Source organism: Myiozetetes cayanensis, unplaced genomic scaffold (assembly GCF_022539395.1).
Source record: "Myiozetetes cayanensis isolate MyiCay16 unplaced genomic scaffold, myiCay2020 scf9, whole genome shotgun sequence".
NCBI classification, from domain to species: Eukaryota; Metazoa; Chordata; class Aves; order Passeriformes; family Tyrannidae; genus Myiozetetes; species Myiozetetes cayanensis.
In genome coordinates this window covers 12729644-12748015 of record NW_026088185.1, presented here as the reverse complement: position 1 = coordinate 12748015, position 18372 = coordinate 12729644, and the positions used below count along the sequence as shown (strand labels likewise).

The following is an 18372-nucleotide window of genomic DNA, read 5'->3' as shown; positions in this document are numbered from 1 at the left end:
CCTTGGCGTGTGAAAAGTGATTGGAAGTTACTCAATACATAGTTTTTGAAAATGGTTCTTCTACTAGTGACAGTAGTTCACTTTGAGCTGTATTGGTCTTGCAGTTGAAGCCAAGTCTATTGGCTTCTGCTCTAATACACACACAAAGAGCATCTCTGCTAATATTATAGGTTCAAAAGCAGCATGTGAACTAAAAGGGGATCCAATTTGATTTATATTTTTTAAAGATTTGCTTGCAAGGCTGCTCCTGGTTCTATTTTGAAACGCAAGGCAACCCACACTTGCCCCCAGCTCTCATGATACTTATAAGCTAAAAATAAGTTCTACAAATCTTTGAGGAACTGGAAACACCAAACTTTAAAAGCCATCTTTTGAGTAGAGCCATCATTTGAGAGAAATTGGAACTTTTACTATACAGTGTAGAGCTTTTATTGAAAATTAAATTACCTATCAAGTTGGCCTTGTTCTTTGAAATTAATTTATAGCATTGCTACCTTTTGCCTTGAGACAACTTCATATGGCAAGTGTATACACTGGAAAACTGTACCACTGCAACAACAAAAAAGTAATGATTAACTTTAGGCTTTATCGAGTTAAGATCAAACTCTGAATTGAATTATTCTTCTGTGTTGACAGCTGAAGATTTATGTCTTCCAGTTATATTCCTGTTGCAGATTTGACAGAAGTGACCTCTCCAAAGAAGGTCTTTGTTAGAGAATTTGCTCTGTTTACATTATTGCCATAAGGGTTGGGATGAAGTACAGTATGTTAAAGCTCATACATCACCTGCTGACAGTGGTCTTATCTCATTGGTAACTATTTCCCTCTCTCAGTATGAAAAAAATGCAAACACTGAAAGTGTAAGGATCACAAAAAGGAAAGTTAAATAATAGTTTTCAAGGGCTTTAGCGTTCATGTCTGGACCCTGTCTGCACTGTATTTTTGTCTGGCCAAATGGTTTCACAATTTCTGTTTCGGTGAAGTTACTGTGAAAATACATCTTTACCAGATAAATGCTACTAAGGGGCAGAGCACAAAAGAAAAAAAAAAAAAAGGCATTTTGGTTTATCGAAGATTTGTGTGATCTATTGTGTGACCTACTGTGAGAAAGGAGGAGGCTCAGGGTGGGAAAGAGTGACATTCAGGTTGGATAGACAGACAAGAAGGTAGTACCATAAACTTCTCCAGTGGAAGGGTGGTGGGACTTTGGTATGCGGAGCAGGACTTTAGGTACTCTCCTGTTTCTCCAAATGTTTGTCACAGATGCTGCACGCAGAATGGGTCTTCAGTCCTCACTGTCAGTGAGGCGATGCTACTTTATGACTGACTTTCAAGTATTTGATTAAAAAATGTAAACACACAATGATGTACGTAGTTTCAAAATGTGCTTTGAAATCTCTCAACAGAGTGCTTCTCAGGCATCCTTTCAGGATGGGGAGATGAACCTCACTGGACCCACAGAACTGTTGTTGGCTCAGAGGGCCCGACTCCCTGTCAGGTAGGAACATCTTCTGTTTGGTGCTGACCTAAGTGTGATTTATCAGCATGCAAGACAAGACTGACTTCTCATTCCAGCTGCACTTTTGAATCTTCGTGGTGTTTCCCACTGCCATGGCCTCTTCCTCCTCCTCCCTCACCATCCTTTGATTTATATACTGAAGCACATATTTGTGCATGACAGACTTTTACCCTTGTTGATGAATATGAAATGTTTTTTTGTGCTGTATGTAGTGTAAGGGTAAGGGAGAAATAATACTACTATTGTATACTCCCTTTTTGATTTCTACTCAGTCCTGCAGGTATTTCATGTCTTAAGATAGAGGCTGTTCTTAGGTTGTGTATTATATCTCAATAAATAACCATTCCCTGAACCATATAGTCCTAAAATCATCTTCTTTGGTTTAAATATCACCTCTGGTTTTTGTCGCAGCCTTGCTCTTTGGGAAAGGAGCAGACTAGCGAGAGGGTTCTTGCAGATTGCCCTGTGAGGTGGAAGGTTAGGCAATAGCAAGGGCTCCAAGGTAAAGTTCACCCGCAGCTGTGACCCACAAGGAAGACACAGAGACAGTGTGAACACCAAGGAAGCCAAAGGCTAATCCAACTTTATTAACAAAATGGAGGGTCTTTATACCCTCTGGGAAAGAACTGTCTAGAAAAGGGGAGGTATCAAGGTGGAGCATGCAAATCCGCTACATTCTATAGGGTAACAGGGATTACATAACAAGGAATGGGTGTCAACTGGGGAGGAGAAAACTTGGGAGAACATGATTGGAGAGTACCTTATGGTAAACTAACCAATGGGGGAAGTGTTGCCAAGCCTGACAGGGCTTATCGGCTGTGAGGGAGAAGAAGGGAAAATGGAGGGTAGACAACCTAGCAATAGATTTAATAGGGAAACATAGGCTACTGCGCAACAGTCCATGAGGTGATTATTAGAGTCTCTGTTCCGAGTTGTCTCTCAGCACCTTCCATGCTTCAAAACTGGTGTTCTGGTCTCTATTTCTTCTCCAGTCATCCATGTTCGCATAAATCTGGTCGCCAACATCTCCTCCTTTTTTGTTTTGTAATGAAGCTGGGAAAATACGCTTAATAACAGAATCTTTAACGTAAGAGAGGGAATAGGTAAATGCTGAAGAAAGACATATAAGTAAAATTTGCTTAAGCCAGTTTGGTAAAAAGGGGATCTTTATGCTTTCAAAAATATCTTTAGAGTAAAAATTATTGGGAACCTTAGCCGCGGTGAGTAAATTCTTTAGTTCGGTAATGCTGTAATAAGAGAATTTGGTCGCATTTGGATAATTCTGAAAATTTAAGCAACACAAGTTTGGTTTCTCATCGCATCCAATTGTACGAGAGAGCATAAAGTTGCCATGGAGAGTCCCATTGGATCTTTTCAGGTGAGATATGCAAATGGAAGGATTTCAAAGTTGTTACAATGGAATTTAGGGTCTGATTAACCTCAACTTTAGATCGTGCGCAAATTAAAATATCATCCATGTAGTGATAGATGATAACAGATGGATTTTGGAGTCTAATTGGGGATAAAATTTTAGAGACGTATAATTGGCAAAGGGTAGGAGAATTCTTCATGCCTTGCGGCAAAACCTTCCATGCATATCGTTTATTCGGCTCTCCGGCATTCCGGGATGGTATGGTGAAAGCAAATTTATCCACATCCTCTGGATGTAATGGGATTTGAAAAAAGCAATCTTTGATGTCTATGATCACAATGGGCCAATCCTTAGGAAGCATCGAAAGGGCTGGCATCCCCAGCTGTAAGGATCCCATTGGTTCTAGGATTTCATTTATTTTGCGTAAATCATGAAGTAACCGCCACTTGCCAGACGCTTTTTGGATAACAAAAATAGGGGAGTTCCAGGGACTTGTTGACGGGGCGATATGTCCTAACTGTAATTGTTCATTGACTAACATTTCCAATTGTCGCAGCTTGTCATTGGGAAGGGGCCACTGGTCTACCCAAATAGGTTTGAGAGTAAGCCAATTAAGTTTGGGTAGCAGCTGCTCACCAGTGGCCAATGTTATAAATTTGTTCTAAGTGTCGCGCCCCATTGAACAAGTATGTCCCTTCCCCAGAGAGTTGTTGGCAACGGTAAAATAAGAGGTTTGCAAGTGGCAGTATTAAGGTCTTTGTCAGTAAAAGTTATAACATGTCGGCTTTGTTGAGGCCTCTGAGAGCCTCCCACCCCCGAAACATTGACAGTTGTGTCCTCGATCGGCCAGGAACCTGGCCAGTCTTTAGCGGCAATTATAGTGACATCTGCACCAGTGTCCAATAGTCCTCGAATAGAGGCTGTGCCTAAAGGTGAAGAAATGTCTACTGTCAGTAGTGGCTGAGCGTCCGTAAGGGTGGTCGTCCAATTAACGGTTTTGGTGGTGTTCTCTGGACGATTCGCCTCCGACGTCAGCTGGGACAGTCGGGAAATGGGTATCAAAATCGCCACTGGTTCCTGCTGTGAGATTTCTGTGGGAGGTAGGAGAACTCGGAGGGAAACGTTAAAGATATTAGTGTCACGAGCACGAAGAAGTTCTGTTTGGGCAATGATGCCTTTAGATGAGGCTTCCTCCGCAGGTTGAACTAAATAGTGTTCCTCTTTGTTAAGAGTCTGGTTTGGCATGGTTGCAAGTGTGCACTCTTCTCCCGATAAAGTGGTTAGAGTGGTGGTAGGGTAAAGTGCAATGTGTTGAATGACTCTCAGTGTAGATTCGGTTCTGACTGCGCTCGAGAGAGGCTGCTGAGAGAGGTATTTGGTGTCGTTGCGCCCCTCTTGGCGCTCAGGGAGGAGTTTCCCTGATCATCCTCAAGTTTGCGTTGTGGTGGAGGAGTGTTAAAAGTAACTTGTTTTTTAAGTAGGGGTTTCGGTGACTTTGGTGGAAGAGGGTCACCATTTACATCAGTCAGTGATCGGCAAAGAGAGGTCCAATGTTTCCCCTTCCCACACCTCTGACAGTTAAACCGAGGTAGATTTTTATGTGGTACGGGTTGTGGGGGTTGGTTATCGGGGCAATGTCTTTCTAAATGTCCCTGCTTTTCGCAATTAAAGCACTGATTTTTAGCAGCACATAGAATTAATTTGAGGTCCTCTTTTGTAGATCCCACATTGCGGCATGCTTCTATCATTTCCAACAGTGTGGGATTTTTTAGTGGTCTTAAAATCTTTTGGCATTCCTCATTCGCCTTTTCAACAACTAGTGATTTAAAAAGAACGTCTTGCGACGTAATGTCACTGATTTGTTTGCTGATTGCCTCTTTCAGGCGAGTAGCGAAATCAAAGAATGGTTCTTTTGGTCCCTGAAATATCAGTGCATATGAAGGGGTGTTAGTGCTAACTTTGGCCACTTTTTTGATGGCCTTGAAGGCTAACTCGCTGGTTTTGTGGATGAGTGTGATGTGGGTCATAGCCTGTTTAGAATTGGATGTATATGCTCCTTCGCCATACAGGCGGTCAATGGCCTGTTCGTGAGTCATTCCCCGAATATCTCCTCCCTCCTTGACATATTTTTTAATAAGAGATTTCCATTCGGCCTCAAAAGCAGCGTATTGTAGGGTTGGAAGCCAAGCAGTGGCCACCTGTCTAATGTCATTAGGTGTGAGGTCGAAGGAGTTAAAAAAAGAATCAAGGAGGCTTAAGGTATAAGGGGAATTCAGGCCATGGTCTGTGATTGCTTTTTTAATATCCTTAAGAACAGGGTAAGAAATCGGACGCCATTCCGGTGGTCGGCCGTCCTCTTTGACAATAGGAAAGGCTCGGAGCATTTCGAGGTCTCCGGCAAGTGAGGCTTGCTCATGGAAAACCTTCCACGCTCTTTCTTGTGCTTCGACAACCTCATGGGTAATATCCACCCAAGGGCCTGGTGTAAGTGGGTCCTGGGCAGAGGCAGTAGCCGGAAAAGTGTGAATGTCCCCGGCATCCCTAGTATGTGTTTTATATTTGTATTTAGAGATGGTAGGGGAGGATGCTGTAAGGGACTTGATGGAACGTGAGTGAAATGTAGATGGTTTAGATTTAGCAGTTTTAATAATTTGTGTAAGAGGGGGTGGTCTCGGTTCCTCCTCACTGTCCGAACCAGTGTCCGATAAGGATGAATTAGTAGGTGACACTGGAAGACTGGGTGGTGTGATCTTTAATGTGTGTCTAACAGTGTGTTGGTGTTGTTCCTTTGGAGGTGAGGGTGGTGAGTGATGATGTGTGTGACGTATGGTAGAACGGCGGGCGTGTTTTGTTTTAAAAGAAAATTTCTGGAAGGCCACGGGTGGAAGCAGGACCTGTGCCTTGGCCAGAGGCTCAGGCCTGTGTGGCTCTTCGGGTGCCGTAGGGAAAGGTGGAGTGGTGGTTTTAGTGGTAGGCCTAGGTGGAAGTGGTGGGTAGGCCTTGAGCTGGAAGGTGTTGAGGGTCGGTGGTATGGGCGCGGCCATGTTGTTCCGGAAGGGGAGGTCTTACTACCGGAAACGGGGCGTGGCATTGTGACGTGGGTGGAGGCAATCACGTGGTGGTGTGTGGGAGTGTTGATGACATCATGTGGGGCGGAGACAAAGGAGGATGTGACATCAGTGGGAGTGTAGTGAGGTGGTCCCTCCCGAAAGTCCTTGAGTTCCACTCCGCCCACGGCTCCTCCCTCATGGCCCCATGTGACGAAGTGTCTCCCGACGCCGCCATTATCGTCGCGTGACATGCAGTGTTGAATTGTCCCCGCGCCATTTTGTCCTTCCTCCCCCCTGAAGGTCGATCCCGCCATGTTAGTAGAAGGGGGGGTAGTTTTTAGGGTCGCCATCTTGTGTAGTAGCAGAATTTACAAGTGGTGTAGAGAGTCCACCTTTCTGGCGATCCTGAAGGAGCATGTAGACCAATCGCCAGGCAATTAAAGATTTGGCAGCAATTTTGTCTCCCTTCTTTTCTGCCCTCCAAAGGGTAGCACCAAGTTTGTCCCAGTCATCGATATTAAATTCCTCTGGGAGATAGAACTGGTGTTTGTTAATCCAGGTTGCAAGGGCTTTAAGCGAAGCCTTGTCATATTTGTGTCCCTGGAAATCTATTATCGCTCTGATTTTTTTGTAGAGAGGGCGTTCAGGTTTTCTCAGAGCAGATCCCATAGCGATGGTAGAACGCCGAAATAGGGGTTGAGGAGACGGGTTAGGGAGGGTAGGGGCTTCCCCGGCAGCTCACCTCTCTCGGCGGTCGCCTGCTCCGTCGATGAGGGGGACTTTCTGTCCAGTCTCTGCCGGGGGAGGCTGCCGGACTGCGGCGTATCAGGAACTCCCGCAGCTGATACCCAGCGAAGGTTGGTGTGAGACGATCCAGAAAGAAAATCTCACAGGACAACCTCACGCGTTGGGCGCCATTTGTCGCAGCCTTGCTCTTTGGGAAAGGAGCAGACTAGCGAGAGGGTTCTTGCAGATTGCCCTGTGAGGTGGAAGGTTAGGCAATAGCAAGGGCTCCAAGGTAAAGTTCACCCGCAGCTGTGACCCACAAAGAAGACACAGAGACAGTGTGAACACCAAGGAAGCCAAAGGCTAATCCAACTTTATTAACAAAATGGAGGGTCTTTATACCCTCTGGGAAAGAACTGTCTGGAAAAGGGGAGGTAACAAGGCGGAGCATGCAAATCCGCTACATTCTATAGGGTAACAGGGATTACATAACAAGGAATGGGTGTCAACTGGGGAGGAGAAAACTTGGGAGAACATGATTGGAGAGTACCTTATGGTAAACTAACCAATGGGGGAAGTGTTGCCAAGCCTGACAGGGCTTATTGGCTGTGAGGGAGAAAAAGGGAAAATGGAGGGTAGACAACCTAGCAATAGGTTTAACAGAGAAACACAGGCTACTGCGCAACAGTCCATGAGGTGATTATTAGAGTCTCTGTTCCGAGTTGTCTCTCAGCACCTTCCATGCTTCAAAACTGGTGTTTTGGTCTCTATTCTTTCTCCAGTCGTCCATGTTCGCATAAACCTGGTCGCCAACAGGTTTTGAGTGGTTATTACTTTCTATATCCTGTAGTAGATTTTTATCTCTGTGTTTATACACTGTGAAAACTACAGCAAATATTTATAATATTTCCCGGTACGTGGCTTCACTAGAGTAGTCAGACGGAATGCATCCTTTTCCTCTCTTCATTTATAACCAATAGACATGGCCAGTTCTGCTATTTCTGAAGGTGGTGGTGGTGGTCTCATTGACAGTTTGAGAAGTGACTTTAATTTGAACCCATCTAAATTTTAAGTGAAACTTAGGTAAATCTATAATCTGCATTGGAAGCAAATACAGTAAAACTTGAGAGCTGCATACCTGAAACAAGAGGAGGGGAAATTAGATGATTTGAAGAGTTTTAATAATGAGCAACAGTGTTTATTGTTCCTGAAATCACAGGGAAAATTCTAAATGACTGAAATGAAACTGAAAAGTAAAGATTTTTCAGATTGCATTTGTTACACCAAGTTAACAGGCCAGGCTACAGTACAGTGTCGCAGAGTAGGTCAGTCAGGTCCTCGGTGGTGGCATTAGAGGACTTGACCTGGTGAATGTAGAGCAAAATGTTTCCATGCTGCTCTTTTCCTGCCTCACTGTAAGCTGAAATTTCAGTTTTGACTGGTGATTCAGGTTGTGCTAAACCCACCTTTTTGGGTAGGTAAAGGAATTCAGTCCTTTGTCCAGTATGTTGTGTTTGTTGCAGAACTGTAGTGGTATATATAGCACATTGTATAATGAAATTAAGATGTGTTACATGGCAAACTTGTGTGTGACAGCTAAAATGGGACAAATTACTCTGGTTCGATTTTGATGATAGCAAATAATCCTTTGCTATGGTTCTGCACCTTGTAGTTGTTTGTCAAAACGGTATAAAATAAAACCTGTGAAATAAGCAGTGTCTGCATGCTGAGAACATTTGTACTCACAAACACCTCAGAAAAAACAGATGTTAATATTCCCATTTTACCTACCTGAGGGCTGGGAAAGAGGCAGGAATACGTACCCAAAGCCTGTGGGGAAGTTGCAAGAGCAGGGATTTGAAACTTGCTGGTCTTCTGGGCCATGCCAGGATTTGCATAGAAGGATCACCTTTTCTTTTAGAACATATTAAAGATCAGTCTTTTCTATACAAGGGAGATAATTTCTAGTTTTTCTTGTCCTTTGTGTCATAATTTCATTTATTTTCTGGGAGATTTTATCATTTTGGTACAGTTGTGGTTTTCAACTCACTCTGTCTGGTTTTTTTCCTCCCTTTTGGAGGCCTCCTTGTCACCTAGTGCATTTTGCAATTTCTTCTCTTGCCTGCTAATACTGGTACATATTTTTAGAATGGTCTCATTAGGAAAAAGAACTGGAGTGCTCTTCCAGCTTTCCCTGCACCTGCCAGGCCTTTCAGTTACACGCCAGCTGATTAGTGTTCATCATGCAGGTATAGAACTTCGTTTAGTTGCTAATGCTTATTTTCTCTTTAATGTTGCTAAAGACTTCTACAGCTTGTTTCACCTGAGATAATTATTATGCATCACCAAATATATGCACTCATTTGTCTCTCGATTCGGTAAATTGTAACGGGGATTAATCAAGCTCAGTGCACACTATGCTCATGTTTACTGTTGTCCTTATGCCTTTACTAGGGTGGTTTAGACCCTCTGAGTCCTCTTAGGAATTTTCTGAGAGCATATTATTGTTTATTGAGTTAAACAATTCACTGCTTGCATTTGGCATTCTTCAGAAGAAGGTTGTGACACTCGTTTGCTTTTAATCTTCATAATTCAGTGGCCACTGGAAATGCTGACAACGAGAAAAACCTCCGTGCTGTTCTTCAGAGTTATTCAGTTTTCTGAAATGGCCAAGTCTTCTCTGACATTGTTAAAAAACAGTCAATAATAAGTTAAATTTCTGTAACTCTCTTACAATTTCTGCTGAATTCTGCAAACTGTCTTGACAGAGGAGTATGGAAGGAAAAGTGGTAAAGAACATAGATAGGGACTCACCTGATCGGTGCCTGACATCAGAGCGTGGAACAGACAGGGAGCAGAGGGACAGCTGACCAGAACAGGATATTCCCAAGAATCTTTCTGCATTGGTTACAACTTTTTTTTTTTTAAATTAGTTATCTTAATCTTGACATTGATGCATTCAGAAAAACCAACCAAATAAATGAAAACCAAACCAAAATAGGGAGAAATGATCAACCTTTCTTTAAATACAGTCACAGTAAAATAATTTTATCAAAATATGCCTTACTTGTAGTTCCTGTATCCTAAGGAGAATTTAGAAAACACTTTTTTTTTTGCCTGCAAGAGTTGAGATGGGTACGACGTAGATTTTTTTTTTTACTCAAAGTTGTGAATTATGCCAAAGTAATTGTAATATATTTCAGTTTCTTCAAACAGGAAACTTTAGAGTAATTCTGAACACATTTTTAAAAGCAGAGTTAGTTCATATTTCTGTGGAATTCACTGGAATTATAAAAGTCAGAGAATTTAAATTTTAAGGCAGTGAATTTGATTTTTGTTTGGCTTTTTTCTTCTAAGTGAAGTCTTTTAAACTGTTTTTCCAAAAGTGTTTTCATGAGGAGTAATAGGTTTATAAAGGAAAATAGTAAGTCACTAGAGACCATCTATCTTACTGTTATTTAATTTGATTGAATGTAAGTAAAGAAGGTTTTATTAATAAAATAATATTAAATAAGAAAATTATTTTGGTCCACAAGTAGTAAAACTAGCATCTTAGTATCTGACTCCTTTTACACTGTTTATTCTGAAAGAAAGTGTTACTTAGAATTCTGATTTATTCAGGTATCTTTCTTGTTGTATTTCAAAGATGTTAGGGCCATGAAGGACCACCAAGTCAAGATACCTTAAGCCTTCATTTAAATATGCCATTTAAATAAACCATGTTCAGTGATGTTAATAAATCTGATACTTCAGCCTAATTGTGAGCTACTTCATGCTATGGAAGCTTTTCCATGCTAGAGAAGAAAGAAAACCAATATTGTCCCTGCTGCTTTCTTTGGAAAATAATCCTTCCTGCCACTGAGTTTGGTAATCTTGAAAGTCTTACAGCACTTAAGCAAAATAGCAAAATAGCAGCTCATCAGCTAAAAAAAGTGATCTGAGCACCAACCTGTCTGAGGTCAGAGTTCCTTCTCTAAGCACAGCCAATAAATGGGTATTTCAGAGGGAAGCGTAAAAAAAAAAAGAATACCATGATTAATATTTCATGATTGTGAAGCCCAGTCAGTTGAATTTAAAGGCTCCAGACTTGGCTTGTTTTATACTTCTCACTCAGGTAGGAAAGCTGTTCCATTTGAAGAACATCAGTTCACTGATTTAAGTAGGTGAAATGAGTTGCACGTTGGGTAAACCAGTGGCCATAGGGAGGATTTTTAGCTCCTCCACTCAGAGGCTAGTGGGAAGTTTTGCCTGGATCCTCTTAAAACATCTCACTGGAGAAGTACTGGGAATCTTTTCAGGACTGTATCCCTCGGGAGTCTGAAAATTTTAATTTGACATTTTGAGAGTTGAACTTTGCTATAGGAGAGACTTGAAACATTGGGTCACTGGAACATTTTTTAATGGAATAAACAATGAAAATCCTCTTGTAAATTCCAGAGGTGGCTTTTTTTAAAAATTATTTTGTTTATTTGCTGGTAAAGATAATGTTCAGGGTAAAAGAAGCCAAGCTAATGCCATCAGTGTATAAAACTTTGTATTTCTCCTTGCTTCCGTTTCATGTTCTCTACTAGATTTGAAAGATTTTTAGAGAACAGGATCTTGATACTCTATAGATTGTCAGGTAGATATTTGTCACAACCTTTAACAGTGAGTTCCTTCACACACTGTACATTGAAATACTGGGTTTGAAAGCCTTGCTTTTTTTAGTAAAAATGACAGTGTTAAGAAACAATAAACATGAATCTGCTTGGAAGTGGATGTTTAGCTTAATAGCAGTGGATTAGCTGGAACTCAAAGGGTAATTTATGCATAGATAATTCATTATGTGTTTTCATTATGTTCTGTTTTGCTGTCTTCCCACTTCTTTTTAGCAGAGGTCAGGGTCAGTTCCTTGGTTTAAGCACTGTAGATACATAATTAAAGCGTAGCTGCAGAATTTTTTTCCTTCTCTGTATTTTCCTTCTTTAACCTACTGTGTCTTTCATTAGTCCAACAACAGAGAACTGGAACAACTTGATTTAAAGACAAAAAAGACACAAACCTCTGGTGCCTGCAGGCTGTCTGGTTTCTCTCCAAACTTTTCGACAGTTAATCGTGTGAGAACTAACTAATGTTAGTGTGAAAAAAAAATCGGGATTAACACATTTCAGTTTGGAGAAGGTGATTTGTTTCCTCTTTAAACTGAAACTGGAAGATTCTGACCTTATTTCATAGTAAATATTTGAACTTTGTGGTTTGTTTAGTTAAGTAGAATGGAGCAGCTGAAGCTTGCCTGTCTCTTGTAAAAGAGTGAACAGTTTCCTTAACTGTGCCTGGAAATCATCCTTGACTACACCTTCAGCTGCCTTCTCCTCTCCCTGCAGGGTGCTCTCCATCCCTGTTTATTGTTTGGATTTTCATCATTTGAGTATGTCCACATTATATCTGGAATTCCAGTTTCTTCTTCAGGGCTTTCAACAGACTTTATGTACCTAGTTGAAAAGATGGAAGGAAAAATGTGGAAAAGGGGTAGGAGGTGGGTGGGAAGTGTGCTGTCTGACAGCTTCAGTTTTGCTGACTACTCTGGAAGAATGGGTATAAATATTTTATTACTGTCAGTAACTGTACTGGCTTAGTCTGTGAAAAAAGTACATGGACAGAGTCACCACCCTCTTTATTTGGATCAATCCGTGGATGCTTCCTTGTTCAAGTCCCCTTTGGGAACTTGACATCACCTGTAGGCCTGTGCTCTCTGCCAAATGTCAACACCTTTGGTTGATGGATTCTCTGCTGGAATTGGCTGGTGGGGCTGGAGGCACAGTGTAAAACAAGCAAGGAGATGCAGCTTAATAACTTCATCTGTGAACTTTCTACATTTGAGTAACATTTATTTTGCCTTTTACTTGGCTGTGGTCAATAAAACACCACAAAGCATGTTCAGAACATCAGCTGTGCTTTTCTGTTTGCAAGGGAAACATTGACATCCTGCACTAAGAGATTTTTTTCAGATATGGCATCTTACTAATCGGTACCTTTTCTTAAACACACATGAGAAAGCGTTGAGTAAAATTGTAAAGGAAAATGCCACTGGAATGATAAACACTTGATCTGTGTTTGCTCAGGCGGTAGATTCTTGTGACATACACGTGATGACAAGTTTTGCCCACTAACCCATGCAGAAAGGTTTTCCAAGGTACTGTCTTCAGTGTGTTGCAAAACAATTAATCTACTTTAGGCTGTGTCTGCTGCATTCTCCAAGAGAAACGCTACCAAGATTCTCCTAGCATTTTTAACTGAGGAAGGTCAAAGTACCTTAGTGAACCAGGCCCTGCTGCAAAACTCCAAAACATTTATTTCTGGAAAGAGTTTCCTTTTAAACATCTGACTTCTCAGTGGCTGGGATCAGTTCATCAGTGTTGTTGGTTAGTTTGCAGAGAAGCTTTCAGCTGACAGATCTTTTCCCCCTGCAAAACTGACAAACTGCTAATTTTTGATACAGATTTCAGGAGAGGGAGCTATAGTATTCGACAGCGAGGACACTGCCAACCTGAGGATCAGATTGATTCACCACTAAACATGCACTGCTGAATGTGCAGCACTCCATTTAAATTTTGCTTTCCATATCACCAGTGCTGAGCATGCTCACTACACACATGTATGCCTTCTCTCTCTCTCTTTGCTAAACAGTGCTCATCAACATCTTTAATAATATGCATGGCAAACCTTCCTGACAAATGTGATAGACGGTAAAGAATCTGTCAGAAATCAATAACATCAAGCCATGAGGAATTTGAATATAAAATGATGACAGCTCCCTCAGGTTAAAAATCAATAGTACAGTGTAGAATGTGGGCTTGGATCAGGTCATGCTGGGAAGGTGTTCTCTCTTCAGGGAGACCTTTGGGGCACCATCAGCGCAGCGAGGGGAGGTGCCAGTGTGCATTTGAAGGAACCTGAGCGCTGTGTTTCTGGTTGGGGTGAACCCTGCAGTCCTGATAAATTTCACTCACATAAATGCTCTTTAAAAGTTCACTTATTTTGACTGCTGTAAGACTATATCTGTGTGTGTTCCACAGAGATTGGGTTCCAAACTCAGCAAGGACAGTCTTTTCTGAGGTAGGAACTCTGTCTGCTCCTTGAAGAACATGCAGGAGACACAAACAGTGACACACTGAGGCACCCCCTGTGAATTGCTCACCGGTGCTTCCAGCCTCTCATTCCCATCTAGCAATTGGACTCCATGACTTGTACAGTGACTGGATAGGCCAGACTTGTGTTTTCTTTTACTGCAAAAGGCATTTCAGATTTGCAGGGGAGATTTAAAATATGTCATTAGTGGGTTACTAACTTCTGGAATTTAATTTTTTTCCTATTTTGGGGATTGGTTTGCTATTTAAAGGTGTTGCATATTGCAGAAAATCTGTAAATTGCCCTCTGTTGTCAATATCACAGCTATCAACCTGCAATGGAAAGCAATTCTACGTTCTCCCACTCCATTTTTAAATTTTTTTAACTTGACCCTGTCAAACTGAACAGTCCCAGCATCTTTTTGTCCCTTGTGCCTGTGGAGTTTAGTAATTAGTATTCGTAAAGCTCATGCTATTTAGGATTTCATTCAGGTATGCCTTAATCCTGAATACTTTCTCCAGTATAGTATAAACTGTAAGCCAATGTGGAATAGTACACTGGTGAGTTCAGCTGTTCTTGTGGGCAGATTAAACCTGCCCAGGGAGGGACAGAATGAGTGAATGATACTAAATTTGTCTGAATTTCTAATCTTTGAAGTTGCTAAACAAATAAAAAACCAAATCCCAGATGTCACAGTTTTTAAATTTTCAACTGTCATGCTTTCATAGGTATATTATAAAAATAACATGTCCTCAAAGATTCTTGAAAGTTGGTTTGAAGGGAAGTTTTCTTCTCAGATGTAGTTAAGAATCACATTCGAGAAAGAGAAGTCTTTAGATTCATAGAGTTTTGATTGAAATTGTAATTCCAAAGTACCCTTTTTAATATATGCGTACAGAGTGTCTTATTCTGCGTATTTAGAACATCCATAAGTTTTAGGATGTACTCCAGTGTTTAAAAGTAACACGCAATGTACATGTGGGCTATTGGTTTACACAAAGAAGCCTACTTTTCTCAGTGTGTAGATTTCATGTCAGAATTATTCATGAATACACTTGTGTGTTTCCTTTGGCTTTGAGCCTACTTCTAACTGTAAATGCCTTGATGTAATATGACAGTGAACCTGTCTGTCGTGATAGCCCTCAAAAAACTTCTTGCTCTGCTTCACAGTTGTTCAGGAAGACAACTCTTCCCTGAAATACTTAAGCAACACACAGGGTTATCTAGGGACAACTGTAACTTATTTAAATTTTCTCTTTACAAATGAAAGACCATTCACTACTTCTGATTGTTTTCTGGATCTATAGGGTTTAACTACTTATTTTACTTATGCGTTTTGATTCTGTGGAAGTTCAAAAGACAATAAAAGTGCCCTTTAATTATCTTTCTTTGTGTATTAAGAGAATTGGAGGAAGTAGAAGATGGAACTGAAAGAGGAGTTAATTTCCTATGAATTCATTGTTAAGGTTTTTGGTAACCACCCTGATTAGCTTTTCTGACTAGTTTCCCTAGAAAAAAGTATATGTAAGAAAACTTAAAGGAAGATTTTGTCAGGATTTCCCAATTTGATTGATGAGGAGGGGCAATACAGGAAAGAAAAAATGGAAATGCCTGTCGATGGTACCTGTGTTATAAATGCATGAGTATGTAAACCTGTTACATTGGGATCAGTGGTGGTTTGTTGCTCAGGGTCCTTCTATTTCATTTTTATAGAACATAAATTCATTACAGTGTTGGCCTTTTTGGAAGAATAGTTTACCAAAAAAAATCCTCCCCAAAACTCTGTCATTTGCAGGAAATGTGCTCCTTGTGAGAGGACTTAGCTGTGCTACGAGTTTTTATGCTGTATCTGATGTGGTGTAACTGTGTGTTACCACTTCAGGGGTGGTCACTGAGTCTTTCCTTATACTGGTGCATTTTTGCTGATTCTTGCATCATATCAAACAATCATAAGACTGTGGGTCAGCAAAAACAGTCAACTTATCCCAGAGGAGGTTGTTGTACTAGGGAAAAATAATTTGAGGGGGGAGGGCAGGGTGGTGTGGAAGCATCAGCTTGGTCATCTTACTCTGGAAATGTGCCCTCTAGATCCATTGTATGGTTTTTGGAGGAATGTCAGAAGTATTTTCCCCACTGTCAGCCTGCACTTGGATCAGTTAGACTGAGCCTTTAACTCATGGCAGTGTATGAAGTGGCCATTTGGTTCAGCTTCACGTGCTCTGTCAGCGCTGTAGGATTGGCGTGCACGTGGTGAGCTTGTAGCTTGTAGTGTCAGAGTGTTCTGATGCGAGTGGAAATACTCACTGGCTGTCCACTGTCCACTGGTCCTGCTGATGGTGTTCAGTAGGATTTGAGGGTAGGGGGTGTTACAGAAGATGTACGCTAGTGTAGAGAGAAGGAGCGTGATCTGCTGAAATACAGATGCTACTAATTTCTTTTTTTTTTTTTTTAAATGTTCTAGCCAATTGAAGTACCTTCCTTTTCAAATGAGGATCACCCAGAATAGAGATAAGGTCACTGTACTCAATAGGAAATGAAACAGCAAAAAAATCTGTCAGAAATAGTATAGAGGGGTTTGATAACGGTGTTTGAGGAAGGAAACTTCTTGATAAAATGAGCTGAGTTGCACTTTTGATTACAATTAGTTTTGTTCTTTGTCAGGGAGGCTGTATGCAACTGAGGGCAGAAATCAAGATATTTAAATATGATTTGACTAATTTGCTTATAGGCTTGATGTCCTTAACGTGTGATCTTCATGTTTATAATGTGGCCACATGGGGAAATGGACTGAAGCAGCTAATGTGGAGCATAAATTAAGGACATGTAGAATAACCTCTCCCTGCTCCCCCTTCTTTTTTTTTTTGATGATGAAGTCTCTCTTCACTTGAAAGCTTATTCTTTAATATTCTAATTAACTTGTTTGGGAGTTAAGTTAGGAAAATATCTAGTAACTGATTTCTTTCCCTTTTAAAATACAAAAATGCTAATATTAAAAAAAATTAAAGAGTTACGGAGCTGGTTTACTTTTCATCATATTTTTATGTATTAGTGAACTCTGAGTCAAATATTTTTTCTACCCTTTCCACCCTCTGATCAATCAGGAACTTGTTTTTAACATAGAGAATTCTGTGAATAAGCATATGAGATGTGCTTCCCTGTGCTCTTTTTTAGTGAGATGACAAAAACAGTGGAGATTTCTGGGGAAGGTGGACCCTTGGGAATACATGTAGTGCCCTTCTTTTCATCCTTGAGTGGAAGGTAAGATATTTTCTACATTGCTCAAGAAGTATATTAATGAAAGGATTTCACTTGTGCTTGTCTTCAAATACCTACTTTTTAATATAAGGAAAACAAATACTTAAAAGAGAATTGGTCTATGACACTGTTTTCTGTTACCAAAATATTAACTAGCCTGAGTTCTGTGTTAGGCAAACACAGAGTTATGTAGGTTGGAGAAGATCTCCAAGATAATTGAGTCCAACCTTTGACTGATCTCCACCTTGTCAACTAAACCATAGCACCAAGTCCAGTTGTTTCAGTCAATACCAACCTCTTTGTTCATGTATGTCCCTTTAATTGTCTCTGTTTTTATTCTCTGAATGGTAAGCTAGACTGCAGTTTTGTGTGGTGTTTAGTTGGGTTTGGTTGTGCTGCTGGGTTTTTGTTTGTTTGTTCCAATTTATTGTTTGTTTTGTTTGAATTTTCCCAATTGGATGTCGCTGCATAGGTCCTTCCTTAGGGATGTATCAGACAAAAAAAATCAAAAAACTACTCGCCTGTTCATGTCTCATGTTTTTCAAGCCATCTCTCAGATTTGGTTGTATAGCACTTATAAAATGTGCACTATACCATGAACTTTTCTTTGTCACAATGCAATTACTTTAATTATAAATGATTTAACGTAGTCCGTTGGGATCACAAAAGCCCATTACAGCAGCGTGCTCGTATTGATGTGCTGTAGTTAAGGCTGTGTCAGCATTTTCATCATAACTGTTTTCCAAGCTACGTAACTCAGATGTGTTTTTTAAAAAAAAAGTCTAGCCTGAAATTTTACATACAGACGCCTAGCCAGAGAGTTAATTTGAGCCTGGCAGACCGTGAATAAGAGATAGGAAATGGCCAGAGCCATAAATGACTCTACTTTATAGTAACATGGCTGCCTGTAACACAAAGACAATTATTACAAAAGTAAAATTTGTCTAATTCTTAAATGTTTCTTTACTTGTCAACTTCCATGTAGGACAGAGAATGTGAAGGATTGAATTACCTTGTAATTCTGTGTGCATAAATGTTTTCTTGGCAAGATCTGAGTCTGTAAGTGGACCCAAATCAGTTAAGACTGTTTGATTTACCAAAAGGGGAAATGTCCACCTGCTGCCTGTAAAAATGTCATCACTGTCTCAAGAAGAAAGTTGGTCTTCGATGGGAACTGTAGGAGGTCCGAATTGTGTCCTTGGCTATGCAGGCTGCCTGTTTGTCTTGAAAGAGTCACTTCTGTTTGTTACCCCACTGTGAAATGCAGATTTTCTACAGGCATGCCATGAAGGCTGTAGTGTGTACACTGTATTTCAAGATCATACATTAAAAAAAAAAGGGAT

At 40.7% G+C, this 18372-nt stretch overlaps 1 protein-coding gene across 5 annotated transcripts in view; it reads left to right on the top strand.

Moving 5' to 3' along the window:
- Window positions 1-18372, top strand: part of PARD3B (par-3 family cell polarity regulator beta) — a 402616-nt gene that overhangs the window by 161113 nt on the left and 223131 nt on the right. For 3 of the 5 annotated variants that reach the window (XM_050340096.1, XM_050340094.1, XM_050340095.1), the window contains exons 5-6: window positions 1407-1498; window positions 16946-17032. In XM_050340096.1, the coding sequence (XP_050196053.1) occupies window positions 1407-1498; window positions 16946-17032 (179 nt within the window). The remainder of the gene's footprint in view (window positions 1-1406; window positions 1499-16945; window positions 17033-18372) is intronic. The other 2 variants (XM_050340097.1, XM_050340098.1) reach the window with 2 other exon arrangements.